This window comes from Clavelina lepadiformis, chromosome 4, assembly GCF_947623445.1.
Source record: "Clavelina lepadiformis chromosome 4, kaClaLepa1.1, whole genome shotgun sequence".
In the NCBI taxonomy this organism is placed as follows: Eukaryota; Metazoa; Chordata; class Ascidiacea; order Aplousobranchia; family Clavelinidae; genus Clavelina; species Clavelina lepadiformis.
In genome coordinates, this window is record NC_135243.1 from 15,994,752 (window position 1) to 16,007,880 (window position 13,129).

General features: G+C 34.4%; 4 protein-coding genes across 6 annotated transcripts; 1 reads left to right on the forward strand and 3 right to left on the reverse strand.

Annotated features, from left to right (window-relative positions):
- Positions 1 to 485: 485 nt before the first annotated feature.
- On the forward strand, positions 486 to 5,822 carry LOC143452102 (uncharacterized). 3 transcript variants are annotated; one of them, XM_076952946.1, is made up of 11 exons: positions 534 to 610; positions 944 to 1,003; positions 1,280 to 1,423; positions 1,546 to 2,262; positions 2,625 to 2,777; positions 2,931 to 3,022; positions 3,093 to 3,245; positions 3,766 to 3,882; positions 3,976 to 4,057; positions 4,902 to 5,029; positions 5,098 to 5,822. In XM_076952946.1, exons 4-11 carry the CDS (start codon positions 1,630 to 1,632, stop codon positions 5,210 to 5,212), a joined length of 1,473 nt encoding a protein of 490 aa, XP_076809061.1. In that variant the 5' UTR covers positions 534 to 610; positions 944 to 1,003; positions 1,280 to 1,423; positions 1,546 to 1,629; the 3' UTR covers positions 5,213 to 5,822. The 3 variants fall into 3 exon arrangements, with proteins under 3 accessions (XP_076809060.1, XP_076809062.1, XP_076809061.1); XM_076952945.1 differs by lacking the exon at positions 1,280 to 1,423 and having other exon boundaries at positions 486 to 610; XM_076952947.1 differs by lacking the exon at positions 1,280 to 1,423 and having other exon boundaries at positions 486 to 610; positions 4,958 to 5,029.
- Positions 5,179 to 6,839, reverse strand: LOC143452104 (ATP synthase mitochondrial F1 complex assembly factor 2-like). Its single transcript, XM_076952950.1, has 7 exons — positions 6,707 to 6,839; positions 6,377 to 6,421; positions 6,080 to 6,225; positions 5,925 to 6,013; positions 5,629 to 5,822; positions 5,446 to 5,561; positions 5,179 to 5,359 (listed from the first exon to the last, which is right to left on the reverse strand). Exons 1-7 carry the CDS (start codon positions 6,837 to 6,839, stop codon positions 5,219 to 5,221), a joined length of 864 nt encoding a protein of 287 aa, XP_076809065.1. The 3' UTR covers positions 5,179 to 5,218.
- On the reverse strand, positions 6,817 to 9,458 carry LOC143452101 (transducin beta-like protein 3). Its single transcript, XM_076952944.1, has one exon. The coding sequence runs from the start codon at positions 9,456 to 9,458 to the stop codon at positions 7,056 to 7,058; it is 2,403 nt and encodes an 800-aa protein (XP_076809059.1). The 3' UTR covers positions 6,817 to 7,055.
- Positions 9,459 to 9,497: 39 nt separating this feature from the next.
- LOC143452106 (small nuclear ribonucleoprotein Sm D1-like) lies at positions 9,498 to 10,458 on the reverse strand. The gene has a single exon (XM_076952952.1). The coding sequence runs from the start codon at positions 10,407 to 10,409 to the stop codon at positions 10,044 to 10,046; it is 366 nt and encodes a 121-aa protein (XP_076809067.1). The 5' UTR covers positions 10,410 to 10,458; the 3' UTR covers positions 9,498 to 10,043.
- Between the last annotated feature and the right edge of the window lie 2,671 nt (positions 10,459 to 13,129).

Here is a 13,129-nt window from a genome sequence, read left to right on the forward strand (position 1 = left end):
ATTTTATGACTTTTATGTTGCTTCTTAACGTCATGTCAATGTAATTTATTTTACAAAAATGCTGATGTTTAATTGATTATGTTGATGATTTTAATTATGTACTGTATGTGCCTCCCTAATGTCATTCAAAAGAATAGTTGATGAAAGATTAACAGGCAGAAAAGTCTAATATCGATTTTTTTCGACACATGTTACTTTTGTGATCAAAATTGGGTACTTTGCTCTACAGCGATACAATTAACGTTTCTTTAATCAATCAGCTTGTATATCATAAGCGTAATTCTTAATAATGTCATCATAGTTTTTAGTCTTTGAATTTGGTGACTACTATTTTCTGATCAAACTAGCTTGAAGGTCTGACACAAAAATTTTGTGGTCTTATGCACTCAATGTAGTTACATACTGGTATTGCAAAAGTGGTATAAGTTAGTTTATGTCGTTTTTGAGATCTGTCTTACAGTTTATTGCTAAAGTAGAAGCAGTTATGAAAGATAAAAGTAAATTTGTATTTAATAATTCAGGTGTTGGCATATTGTAAATAGGAGACACTCTGATAAAAATGAACAATGATATATGTGAGAAATTCTTGGACAAGGACATAAAATTAGAGGTAGGTGAACTAGCTTTGGCAGCTGACGTAAGATTTTGATTGTTGTGTTGTGAGCTAAAGTTTTTAATAGCGTGCAGCACTGCACTGGTGAATATTAGGCATTTAAATAATTCCTGGTTTCTGTAAATTAGTGTTCATACAGCTAAAACAAAATAGTGTAGCAATACATCTTAAAATTCATAAATTGGCTTGGTTTTACTGAAATAGAACAGACTTTTACAAAGTCTACCTTAGGTACCTTGATACTGTATCAAGTGAACACATCTTGAGTTAGCAATGAACACAGTTGTTGTAAGTTTAGTTGTTTGATGAATAAGCTACTGTTAATTTTAGTTGCAGGAAACATTACGAGAATGGGAACTTCAGTGTGAGCACATAAAACAATCATTAATAGTAAGTATATTAATGAATGAAACAGCTAATCAACGTTGTGTAGAAATACAGTGAAAGCTTTTAGGTCAAACTTTTGATAATGGGTTCTTGTGGTTCCCAGGTTATACTGATACAGTACATGTTGTTTTACAGTTAATTAAAAAATGTATTGAAACTACCATAGTGATTTACTTAATAGTTTGTTCTATACTCAAATTGTTGAATGTTAGTTTTTAATTGTGTAATTCATGCCACTTTTTAAAACTCTCACTTGAACTCCAGTGTATAACAATTAAGATCCCAAGTCCACGTTGTCACCACCCTGCAGTTAAAAGGTTGTATAACAGCATATGCAACAAAGGTAGCCGCCGATTTTATCAGCCTTGATTAACTCGAAACTTAATGGAACTACTAAAAGTAATTTGATTGGCGCCTTCAACTGTAAGTTAATGAGCTTTCTCTAGAAGAGAATCTTTATGTTCTATGTTCTTTTTATTGTTTTTAAATTCTCTATGTAGAAGAGAATTTTTGGTATGAATTTGTGATACCTAATTTCATTTTAGGAAAAGGCTTCGTCATTACAAATAGCCAGGAATTCTTGTGCGGCAAACGAACATGACTCAAACATAAATTTTGTAAAAAAGGAAATGGCATCTGTGATTACAAACTGCTTAAAGAACATTTTGGAAGAATCAAAAGTTATTACTGGTGAAGATACCAAGCAACCACATCAAAGTACTGGGGAAACATTTCCGTTCCTGACAGAACAGCATTTAGAAGATTTATCCTATGGCAAAGCAAAAATGCCCGAAAATTCAAATGTAAATTACCCACTTAATTCTTCTCAGGATTGTCTGGCGCTATCGTTTCGTAGGTCACAACGTAACACTAAATGTACCAAGAACAAATTGACTTCACCGATTTTATCTAAAAAGGTTAAGATTAAACGTACTAGAAAACACAGAGCAATTTTTCCACGAATGCCAATCGAAATGCTTAAAGGATTAACTGACCCACAAAATTTCCTTGATTTTACGCTGCCTTTGAAACTCGTTGAACAATATAATGGGTGTGATATGAATTGTTGTTCCCATGATGGAAAAATGGTTAAAGCTGAAGACAGTATCTTTGAAATTCAAAATCCTTGTTCTGGTAAAGTCGTAACTAATGAAGTTTCTGACAAAATGAGTATTCAAATTGTTACTTCGTTAGAACAGAATACTGTTTTATTGGAACCAGAAACATTGGAGTCAAGAAGCCATCTTGCTTTAGATCACAAGGTTTGTATTTGGTTTGACATTGTTGTTTGTAAATGACCAAATCTAAAACATAATTAACTCGTGGTTGTGTGTGGAATATTGTTAGCGGTTCAGTTGATCCAGTTTTCTTTTAAGAGTTTTTAATTACCAAAGTGAGTAAAATCATCAATTTTTATATAATAATGTTGGTTTGATCACTTAATAATCCATTAACCAGCTCATCTTTTTTACCCTATAAGAATTATATAAAACTTGAAATCGATATTTCATATCGTTTATATAACGATTATAAATACATTTGAACTTTTTGGCTTTTAAAGCTTGTGTTTTGAGTAAAATGGCCTTAAAGTTTTGAAATACTGATTACTGATTTTATTTTACAGACAAGAATAGATATCCATAATTGTCAAAGAATGGCAATTGTGCTAAGCTCTTTTGGAATGTTTTTGGCTATGCAAGAAATTAAAAAAACTGAAATTAACATCTATAAATTGGCTGATGGCACTTGCATTAAAAGCTGGAACTATGATTTAAAGGTGCAGTTTTTCTTTCTTGAATTGCACCACTAATACTGAAATACACAAACCACATTTTAATACACATTCATCCATATTTTTAAGCAAAGCTTTAGCAAGATAAAAAACGACATTTTTTTGTGTTTGGGTAGCCAAATAAATATTTTTTGTTAGGAAACTGTAGATGGACTTTGGTGGATGAACATTGAAGGAACAGCAAACAAACTCTATCTTTTGCAAACAAATGAAAAACTGTCTTGTTGTTGGTAAGACAAAGAAAGTATACTTGATGCAAGCAATAACAATAAATAGTTAAAGTTATTCATATATGATTAGGATTTCTGTGTATGATCCGACTGAAAACACTGGGAAGGGGAAAGCATCTCTTGTCACCATAGAAGTGTTGCATTGTGTTTGTGTTCTTCCATTTCTTCAGTTTGTAGTGAGCAGCAACAGGATTGTTAAGTATGCTTGGAATAAAGCTGAGAGGTAGGCTACATAATTACAATGGAATCTATTAGCAACGAATAAGTGTGTCTAAGTCTAATGTAATCTTTTCCCCAAGCTAAAGTTTATTCAAAATCTACAGTAACTACAATAGAACCTGTAACAGCAGTTATGTCACTTAGCAGTTGCTTATATAGTGAGCATACATCGGCAATGTTTTTGTCCCACAGATTTCATTTTTTCATTTATTACGGCATTTGTGTACAGAACAGCAGCAATCATAATACACTTCTAACACTAAAATTTGTAGAAAGTATTCGCAAATGTGGCTTAACAATCAATGCATCTTTGTCCAATAAATAATAGTTTAAAATTGAAGCATTTTTATCATTAATGTTAACATTATCGGTTATTATTATCATTATCAGTTATTGTTTGTTGTTACCGCGTTTTACTTTCTCCCTGAGGCGCCATTACTGTATATTTATAACTTTTCACATTTACACAAAAAGTTGAACATTACTGCCATAAACATTGGTGCAGTAATCACAAGTTGTTTTAGGGATTTTACACCGCAGCTGGAGATGATGCGTATTGAAGATTCCATTACATCATTATGTGCATTAAACCATCAACCCAACGCATTGATTGGATCTTCTTCAAAAATGTTATACATATGGTACAGTATTGTATATGTTATATATGTTGTTTCAAACAAAGTACTTGGATTGTTAAGCAGCTCACATGCAGCTAGAACTTTTTTTATTTGTAGGAATCACAGAACAGGACTTCTGCTTCAACAAATTTCTTTTTTGAATCAATGCCAGGAGTTATTGACAGCTTCTTCACTCAATGTAAATCAAAAATATTTAGGTTCTATGTATATAAAGTTGGTAAATACCATATTAGTCCGGGTATAAATTGCATTTGTTGTACCAAATATTTACTACCACAAATTATGGGTTGTGACTTTGCTGGCAATGAGGCAGAGGATGGTTTGGAAGGCTACTGGTATGGAATGTATAAATAACATCCTTTCAAGTAACTTCAAACCGTTTTTCTGTGTGCAAATGCAACTAATGCTTGAATAAATATGGTAGGTATGTCGTGTGTGTCAACATAATCACAGAGGCAGATATATGCTGATTAACAGCAATCTCTAATGTAAATTCTTTTCCTTTGTGCAATTGGTAGCCAACATTAATATTGACTGAATTATATTTTGGCTGTTCCCAATGGACCATACCCCCTTTGCCAAACATGTGTATTAAAAATTCGAATGAGAATAATCTTTTAAAAATCAGAATATTTTAAAAGACATTTCATTGTCATCATTACCACACTGTTATAAAAGCTAAAAAAGAATTTCCATTTGTGTTGTTCAAAAAACACTTCAGCGCCAAGTCATCTTATATTCAAATTCATGCAACTTCTGCATAGTTTACAATACAGTGTGTCGAACATTTTTGCAGCTGTGTAATCTGACTGTAAGCATACTGAACTCATTCTGAGAATTGGATAATAATGGTGTTTGTGCATGACTGAAAGCAAAATAGAATCTTCGTAATAGAACAGAAGTTATTAAAGGTATCAAATATTTTGGCCTGCCGAAATTTTTGTGCACCTCTTTAATTAATGTCATTTACTTCTATGAATACACAACTTATTAGCGGTCCTTAAATCTATTTATATTTTAAGGGTCTCATTGTACTACATGTTTTGATGGCGTCTAATAATTGCTCCATCTGTGCTAGATACTTATGCAATCCACATACTGGAATGTGCGTGAAAGTTTTTAAAGCTAAAAATCCCGCATCTTCTAAAAGGTATGTTACTTTCTAAATCACAAAATGATTTGCTAGAATCAATTTGTAAAGTCAGTGTATTTTTGCAGAATATCCATCCTTAATAACCAGGGAAACTTTCATAGCCTGCATGAACTTGAGGATGGATGCTCCAGTTGCTTCAAAGAAAAGAATCTCAATTTTTTGTTGTATTTTTTAAAATAAATTTTATTAACAGTTTTGAGACGTGTATGAAATAGATGTAGTTTGTTCAGCACACATTTGAAAAAACAGTGCACAGGCAGCAGTTTTCATTTGCATTTCGTGTTTTTCAACGTCATGATACCACTCCACGTTACCCCACTTCGCGACCTGTGCAATACCATAGGAGTATATTATTATACATGTAGTGTTGCTTATTAACTTACCATTTGCATACAATTTTAGCACATTTCTACCTGATATTCTTGTTCAAGCCTAGATAAACTGACTGCGTCTTCAACAGTTAAATGATAGTTCACTACTGCTAATGATAAAATTACAGACTTGAGTAGTCCAACCATTGACTCCAAACCTTGAAATAAAAGCGTACCAGTTGATATAGTCTATTATATGTATAATATTAGCATATTTTGCCTTACCTATTAAGCACCAGGCATCGTGGGTCAATAGATAATTATTCATTTTCAATTTGGTCTGTCTGTCTACGTCTGGCATTATGAATCCATTAGAATGGCTGACGTCAACTGAGTATCTTGCTTTAAACCATTCTACAGCTGGGCCCCATTTTACGTCTTGAAGTTGAACCAACTCTTCTGGTTCAGTGGAGTGGCACCTATAAAAATAACAATCAGTCATGAAAGCTTTCTGATATCCACTATGTAGTAATGCAATATTTTGCTTGTTTTTTGGAAAATCATGCACGTGTCTTACTTACAAAACAGTATCCGTGGTGAGGTAACTCAAAATCGAGCTCACAGTTGGTTCTTTTGAATGCGATAAGCAGGCAGCATAGCACAGAGCAGTCTGGTAAAACAAATAGCCCTTAGATCTCTATACTGTGCAAGGTATATATTAAAAATTAACATGTACCAATGGCATCCGTTCGGTCTTTATAGTATGTTTTTGAATGTTCCATTCAAGTGTAACTGCTTGTGCTAAATTTTCATTTGGTATACATAACACTGAGCCAGTTGGAGTCTTGAGTTCATGGTTGTCTAGGTTTATTCCATAGCCCTCTGCTTACATCCATGTTTTTGCGAAAGAAAAATTATTAAATTATAAAGAAAGGTTTTGATAGACAATATTAATCTAGTAGTACAACATTCTAAAGCCCTGGTTTTACGTACCTGTTACATTAAGAAAACAGCACCAAAATTTCACACATACCTTCCAATTCACTTATTCGTGCTTCTTTGAAAAACTTCTTTTTATCTGAACAAACTCTAATTGCATTTTTCTTTTTAGCAGGGTGCAAGACGCTATAATGTGAATCAAGTTTAAAATGCTAAATTGGGTTCTTAACCTTTTCTCCCTCACTTAACCTTCAGGCAGAAGAAAATTTACTCCCAACATATTTTAAGTTTTAATTTTTTATGATTGGTTTTCACATATACTACAATGAAAACTTCCATTTCGAGATGTTGTAATAAACATGAAATTGTTATATATAAGTAAACTAAGTCGAACTACTGGCATAAATGTTTAAAGAAAAAGTACCTGCAAAAAATCTAACAATCCTTGACCAACAGCAGCTATTTCCTGCACTTAAAAACTTTTTACAAAAAACTTTGTTGCTTATTTGATTCATCTTAATGAAGGTTAAGCACCTAGATTTCATATACAGAGTCATTAGTTACACACTACTAGATTAACAGTGCTGTTTTCATAATAGGGTTTCTGGCACACTGCACATTAATTTTCACGAAAAACATCAAGGTGATCTTTTCAAATGTATCACTATAATGCATCATATACAAACGAATATTAGCACATGATTTTCGACAAAAAGTTTTGATATAATTAACAAGAAAAAGTACAGTTAATTCCATGTTGCAGCAAACCAAAGCTAGACACTGTCCTCGTGGGATTGCATTTTCATTACATGCCAACTATAGTCTAAAAATTTTGATTGTTGCATTGTTTTTGATAAACGTTGATAATGTCTTTCTGTGTAAGGTAACAAGGCCTCTATTACGGACTGGGAATTGGGAAAGTCCTCAATTTCATTAGGAGGGGTATTAGCTAGCAAAAATTTTAACACGGCTTGAGCTTCAAAAGAATTATGAGAATTCGTGTTCCACGCAGCAATAAAATTTAGCAATGTTTGTTTTTGCCCTATTGTCAGCTGTAGTAAGTATTTTTTTAAATTTTCCCTTCCATAATTTTCCCACAAAAGATCTTTTACAATATTTAATGCTGTATAGGGTTGTGATAATGCTATGGCCAAATAGAGTGCTTTTCCATATCTTTTTTCTTGCATAAAATTAAGCATTTCTTGTCTTTGTAAAACCACATTCTCCTCATGTTTAGAAGCTTTCGCTATTACGTTTTCAGTGACATCTTCCAAGACTATTATCATCGAATCTGCTGAGCCAGAAATCAACAGACTATTGTCTTTGTTGCTGCAAAGAGTCCAAATCTTGTCATCATGTGCTTCAATAGTTTGTACACACTCAGAATTTTTAATTATCCATAGCTTTAATAGTCCATCAGATCCTGCACTAATTATTTGTGTTCCTTTTACAGTAAATACTATGTTTAATACTGAACAATCATGACCTTCTAAGGTTTTCAGACAGGTAAAATTGGTAATAGACCATAATTTTACTGTTCCATCAGCAGAGGTGGAAGCAAGAATTTTATCCATTGGACTGAACTGTACACACCAAATACCCCGTTTGTGCCCTTCAAATTTTCCAGTGGGTTTCCCATCATATGTAGACCACAATTTGGCTGTTTTATCTTGTGATCCTGTAGCGATAAGTTTATCATTAGGGGCTATAGCTACAGTGTTTATGTCCTTGGTATGGGCCATAATGGTATGCTTAACATGCAACACAGGCGTTGTGAGTTTATTATTAATACTCCATATTTTCAAAGTATGATCTTGACTACCTGATACCATGAAACCTGAGCCTAAATTACAAGCAGCAACACAATTTACTGCATGAGTATGTCCACTTCCAACTGCTAAACATTCAGCATGCACTGCTTCTTCATCCAGTTTCCATAAACGAATTGTGTTATCTTTAGAGCTACTTGCAAAGTGGGACCTGTCTGGAAAAACGTCAATCGACAACACTATATCAGAATGGCCTGCAAGAATCTGGCATGCCATTGAATCAATGTGAAATATCTTTATGTCTGAACTGTTGGTTGCAACAGCAATAAAATTTTCTTGGCTTCCTAAAAGTTTTATGTTTAAAATTTCATCATTGTAGCCAACTAATTGTTTCTGAACACACAAAGTTTCTAAACAAAGGAAATCAAAGCAGTGATCGCTTTTCACTGCTACTATTTTGTTTTCTGAAGGCAGTTTATTCACACAGTTATATGCAATTCCTTTTGTTTCTGCAAGCACCTTTTGAGAGAGCACACATTTTCCTGATCTGTTTCCCCAAATTCTTATTGTGCCCTTGTCTCCAGCTGTGATTATGAAGAAATCTTCTTGTACGATATCTTCAGATAATTTTTGCAGCTCATTTGGTTGTAGAATAACAGCATCATTCACATTTTCATAAACTGGAATAATTTTTGTAGGCTGCATTAAAGATGGCACAGTACTTCTCAACTCTGGCACGTTCCATATGCATAGAACGCCATCACGGCCGCTGCTAACCAGACAGTTGTCTGAAGGAAAATGTAAACTTGTTACTGCGCTTACATGGCTTGATAGCACACTGATCAATTTACTAGATTGTAAATCCCACACTCGAATGGTATAATCATCCGCAGAAGAGTACAAAGTTAAATTATGGCAATGAAACTTGACAGTGTTTATTACTCCATGTGCACCTCTGAAGTTATGTGTGCAATATTGACCAACTAAATCCCATACTTTTATACTGCCATCACTTCCACCTGTTGCTAGCACAGTAGAACTTGGATCAAAATCCATGCATTGTATTGAAGATAAATGAATTGCCTTCCATGTCCGAACACATTTTACTTCGTCTTTCCATAACCACTGTTTAAGTAGAAGTGCTTTACTTGCAGTGATTATAATCTTATCATCAGGGCTAACAGCAAATGCTGTAACATCAACACCTTCATGTGACAATACTTTCTCAACCAAACCAGAGTCCAAGGAAACCACTTGAACATTATCACCACAAGAACAAAGAAGTTGTTTTCCATCTTTTGACACTGAAACTTGTCCTCCAGTATAAAATGGTCCAAATTTCTTCTTGACTGCGTAAGTTGAATGAGCGTGCAATTTTTTTGCTGATAAAACATTTTCTTTGTTCATTTTGAGATTATAATCCTTACTGTACAACCAAACAAGGACCTACATGTATAAAAATTGACTGCTTTAATGAGCAGTACTTCAAAGATGTTTACATAAAAAAATTGTTAGATACATAAGAAAGTTACTAATTAAGTTTTATGTTCCACTTCTACGTAATACTCTAACTAAAAATGTCACTATGATTTCAACAAAAAACATGCAGTAATTTTCGTCCTATCACATGTGCTAGCTTTTCATTTCTTGGAAGTGATGTGTCACAAAATAAAAATGTGCTGAACAACAAGTTGCTTGGGCATAACGATGATAAGAACATTTTTATGTTCTGTATATACGCCATAGGTCACATTACAAACAAATCACACTATCATCTGATAAGTTATACATAGCCCAACATTAGTTTATCACTGCAAATAATTGTTGATTGAGAGGCACAATAACAACATGCACTTAGAAACAAAACAAAGGAATTTTACGATTCCAGCTGCAATCTAACTGAAATGGCAGTTCACTGAAAACAGTAAAACTTTAGCAATAGTTGTGATGCAAAGCATCCTTTCAACAATTTTTTGTGAAGTCAAACATTTGTTAATAACGCCTTGGAGGACCACCTCGGCCACGACCTCTTCCTCTCCCTCTGCCTCGGCCCCTGCCACGACCGCCTCTTCCACGATCTCGAAAACCACCACGAGGCGCTTTTGGTCCTTCATCCACCAACAGAGTATCAAGAGGCAAGCTGTCAGGTAGTATGTAATATCGTATGTTGTTGCCTCGTATACTTAATGTATCCAAGTTGACTGGTTCTCTATTTTTTACAGTCATTTTGACCGATTTAAGATGGGTGTTCATGCAAATGTCGACACCTGTGATTGTACCATGAACCTGGGTTCCATTTTTTAATTCTATGGTGACAGTTTCATGATTAAGTTTCATCAAAAACCTAGCCAACTTCATGGTGTTTTAAAAGCAGGAAAACCTAAACAGAAATAGTTGCTTAGATTTATATACTGTATATACTTTGGCTGAACTTAGCAGATAGAGTATTGACCATAGTGCGTTGGTTAGTGAGCTAGACATGTTTTGCGTTTTTTTCGCCCCGTTTTTTCAAATTTCCCTCTAATAAAATGCAAGCTTTGTATACAGGAAGTGCGCGAGGGAAATCTAAGCTACAAATTTACCAGTCTCCATCTGGAATTATTTAGGGCTCAACCCTAGGCTATCTCACTATAGTTCTAGATAAAGAACCAAACAAACTGTCGTTCTCTGCGGTAGTTTAAAATTTTTGCATAAACAGGCCGCATTTTTGTAAAAACTTGTAGTTTGCCTAAACATTACAGATTTGCAGCACAATCGATCGCTTGTCAAACATTGAGTAGCATATAGTCCTTCCTGGAAGTCTGCACGTGGTGACGGTGTAGCAAAGTGAATGTAGCCAATTTGCCATTAAGGTTAGCGCACAAAATTGCCCATTTTGAATGAACTTGCTTAACGTTTAAGCTATAAAATAATGCTACTTGAATGAAACTTAAAGCATGTATTATGAAATAGGTATGCAAATTTCATAACTTTTCATTAATATTTTGTCTTAACTTTAAACTTAAAACAGAGCCAAACAGGAACCAACACTTTATTAAACTGAATTTTTCAAGTCCTATCAATAAACTAAAAAGTTAGCATGGCAATAGCACACAGAAAGTGGCGTAACCAGCCAAAAATAGGGGAAGAGGGCGCATATTTTTTTTAAATAGTTATTTCACAGAAAAGTCACGCATCAGGTAAAAAAGTAAAGCCAAACTAAAGCAATCACCTTGACGGTTACGTCACAGAGTTACAGTTTATATCAGGGGTGTCCAACCTTTTTGGCCAAAGGGCCACAAGCGATTTACGAATGATTGCACGGGCCACTTGAGTGTTTACTGCTAATTTCTAATTAAGACCCTCACACCAAAACTCTAATCTTAGAAATAAATTGTGATGTAATAAAATTAACTTGAACAGTTGTGCACCCCTGCACTAGATACTATAGTATATTATCTATCTATTGCTCTATTATCTATATTATCTCTACTACCTATTGCTCTATAGCAGGGATGTCCAACCTGCGGCCCGCCAGAGGTTTTTGTGCGGCCCGCTAGTCATTTTCACTCCAAAAGTAGTATTTTGAACTTTGAATCTTAGCCTAATTAAAATGTACCAGTCAGCTTTTAAGGGCGCAGTTATAGTAGAGTATGGGTAAAAAAATTAATTTGTCCAGAAAATTATTGTGCATGTGGGGCAGCACATATTGTTGCGAGCAGTTATTTTCATCCATGAAAAATATCAAAACTGCAGAAAGAAACAGACTGACCGACAAACACTTAGCAAACATCCTAAGAATCAAGACAACGTCCTTTAATGCAAATGTTGATAACATCTTAGCTGGAAAACAATGTCAAAAATCTCATTGAATTTGTATTGTAGAAATAAATATTTGTTTCTTTCTATGTGTGTGTTATTTGTTCCTATTTTCAAAGATGAAATTAATGGTTTTTAAATGTTTCTTTATGTACCCATTTTTCTTGAAATTTAATAGGTTCTGCGGCCCATTGAATTATTTCAAGTGACAATGCGGCCCACTATAATATAAGGTTGGACATACCTGCTCTATAGTAGATAGACTGTAGAGCAGTGATTCCCAAACTGTGTGCTGCGGCACACTAGTGTGCCACCACAGATTCTCAGGTGTGCCGCGAATCTTTGTGGAATTTTGGAAAAGAACTGCATAAATATAATAAGGCATGCAGACAAGCCTATGTGACTTAAAAGCGCTCTAACTGCTTCAATAGCTGATAAATAAGCACATGTCCATCCAAAAGGCACATCCATCGCATTAACACGTGAAAATAAATTTTTTAAAGCTACTTTTCTTCTCTTATAAGTGTGCCGCGAGTGTTTTATAATTTTTCTAGTGTGCCACAAGCTGAAATAGTTTGGGAACCACTGCTGTAGAGTATAGACTATAGAGCAATAGACAAAAAAGCAAACAATAAATGCCAGTTTCTCGGAATGTAAGTTCGCCATAAATTACGTAGGCGATTCAGTTGATAATATAACTCATTTCGAAAAATACCGCGCGGGCCAGTCAGAACCTACCCGCGGGCCAAATGTGGCTCCCGGGCCACGGGTTGGACACCCCTGTAATAAATGAAATTCCTCATTAAATGAAATCATAAGTGTTATTGTTTATTTTAAACTAAAGTAAAAAATTTTGCTGTTGTTTAAACGACTAAAGTAGCAACCTTAAAATTAACTTAGTTAGGCTATATGTATTTAAAATGAAGGCATTTGTAAGCTTCCGTTTGCGTCTTCAAGGGTAAATATTTAAGTTAAATTTTATGGCGTTACTTCTCCCAGAGTACCAACTTTGCAACCTTTTCCTTGCAATGTTTGCAATTTAAATGCTGTACTTCTGTTTGGAATATTTGTATAAATACCAATGCAAGATGTTGAAACTTGGAGCGATGATGAATGCCTAGTGGAGGGTATGGAGCAGGTGATGGAAACCATAGAAATTTTTTTAAACTATTCCTGTAACAATATGCAGTATCCCTGCTTAACGAGTGAGAAGAATTTATTAACTAAAGCAGGCCTGAAGTGGCATGTGAGTCGAATGCGAATGCGAATGCGAAGTTGAC

Excerpts from the sequence above, each read along its gene's own strand:
- LOC143452101 (XM_076952944.1), bottom strand. The coding sequence starts at position 9,458 with ATGAACAAAGAAAATGTTTTATCAGCAAAAAAATTGCACGCTCATTCA.
- LOC143452106 (XM_076952952.1), bottom strand. The coding sequence starts at position 10,409 with ATGAAGTTGGCTAGGTTTTTGATGAAACTTAATCATGAAACTGTCACC.
- LOC143452102 (XM_076952945.1), top strand. The coding sequence starts at position 560 with ATGAACAATGATATATGTGAGAAATTCTTGGACAAGGACATAAAATTA. Across the intron at positions 3,023-3,092 it reads GAAAAACTGTCTTGTTGTTG|GATTTCTGTGTATGATCCGA; the intron begins GTAAGACAAAGA and ends ATATATGATTAG. Across the intron at positions 5,030-5,097 it reads AATCCCGCATCTTCTAAAAG|AATATCCATCCTTAATAACC; the intron begins GTATGTTACTTT and ends GTATTTTTGCAG.
- LOC143452104 (XM_076952950.1), bottom strand. The coding sequence starts at position 6,839 with ATGACTCTGTATATGAAATCTAGGTGCTTAACCTTCATTAAGATGAAT. Across the intron at positions 6,014-6,079 it reads AGACCGAACGGATGCCATTG|ACTGCTCTGTGCTATGCTGC; the intron begins GTACATGTTAAT and ends TTGTTTTACCAG. Across the intron at positions 5,360-5,445 it reads GGCTTGAACAAGAATATCAG|GTCGCGAAGTGGGGTAACGT; the intron begins GTAGAAATGTGC and ends GGTATTGCACAG.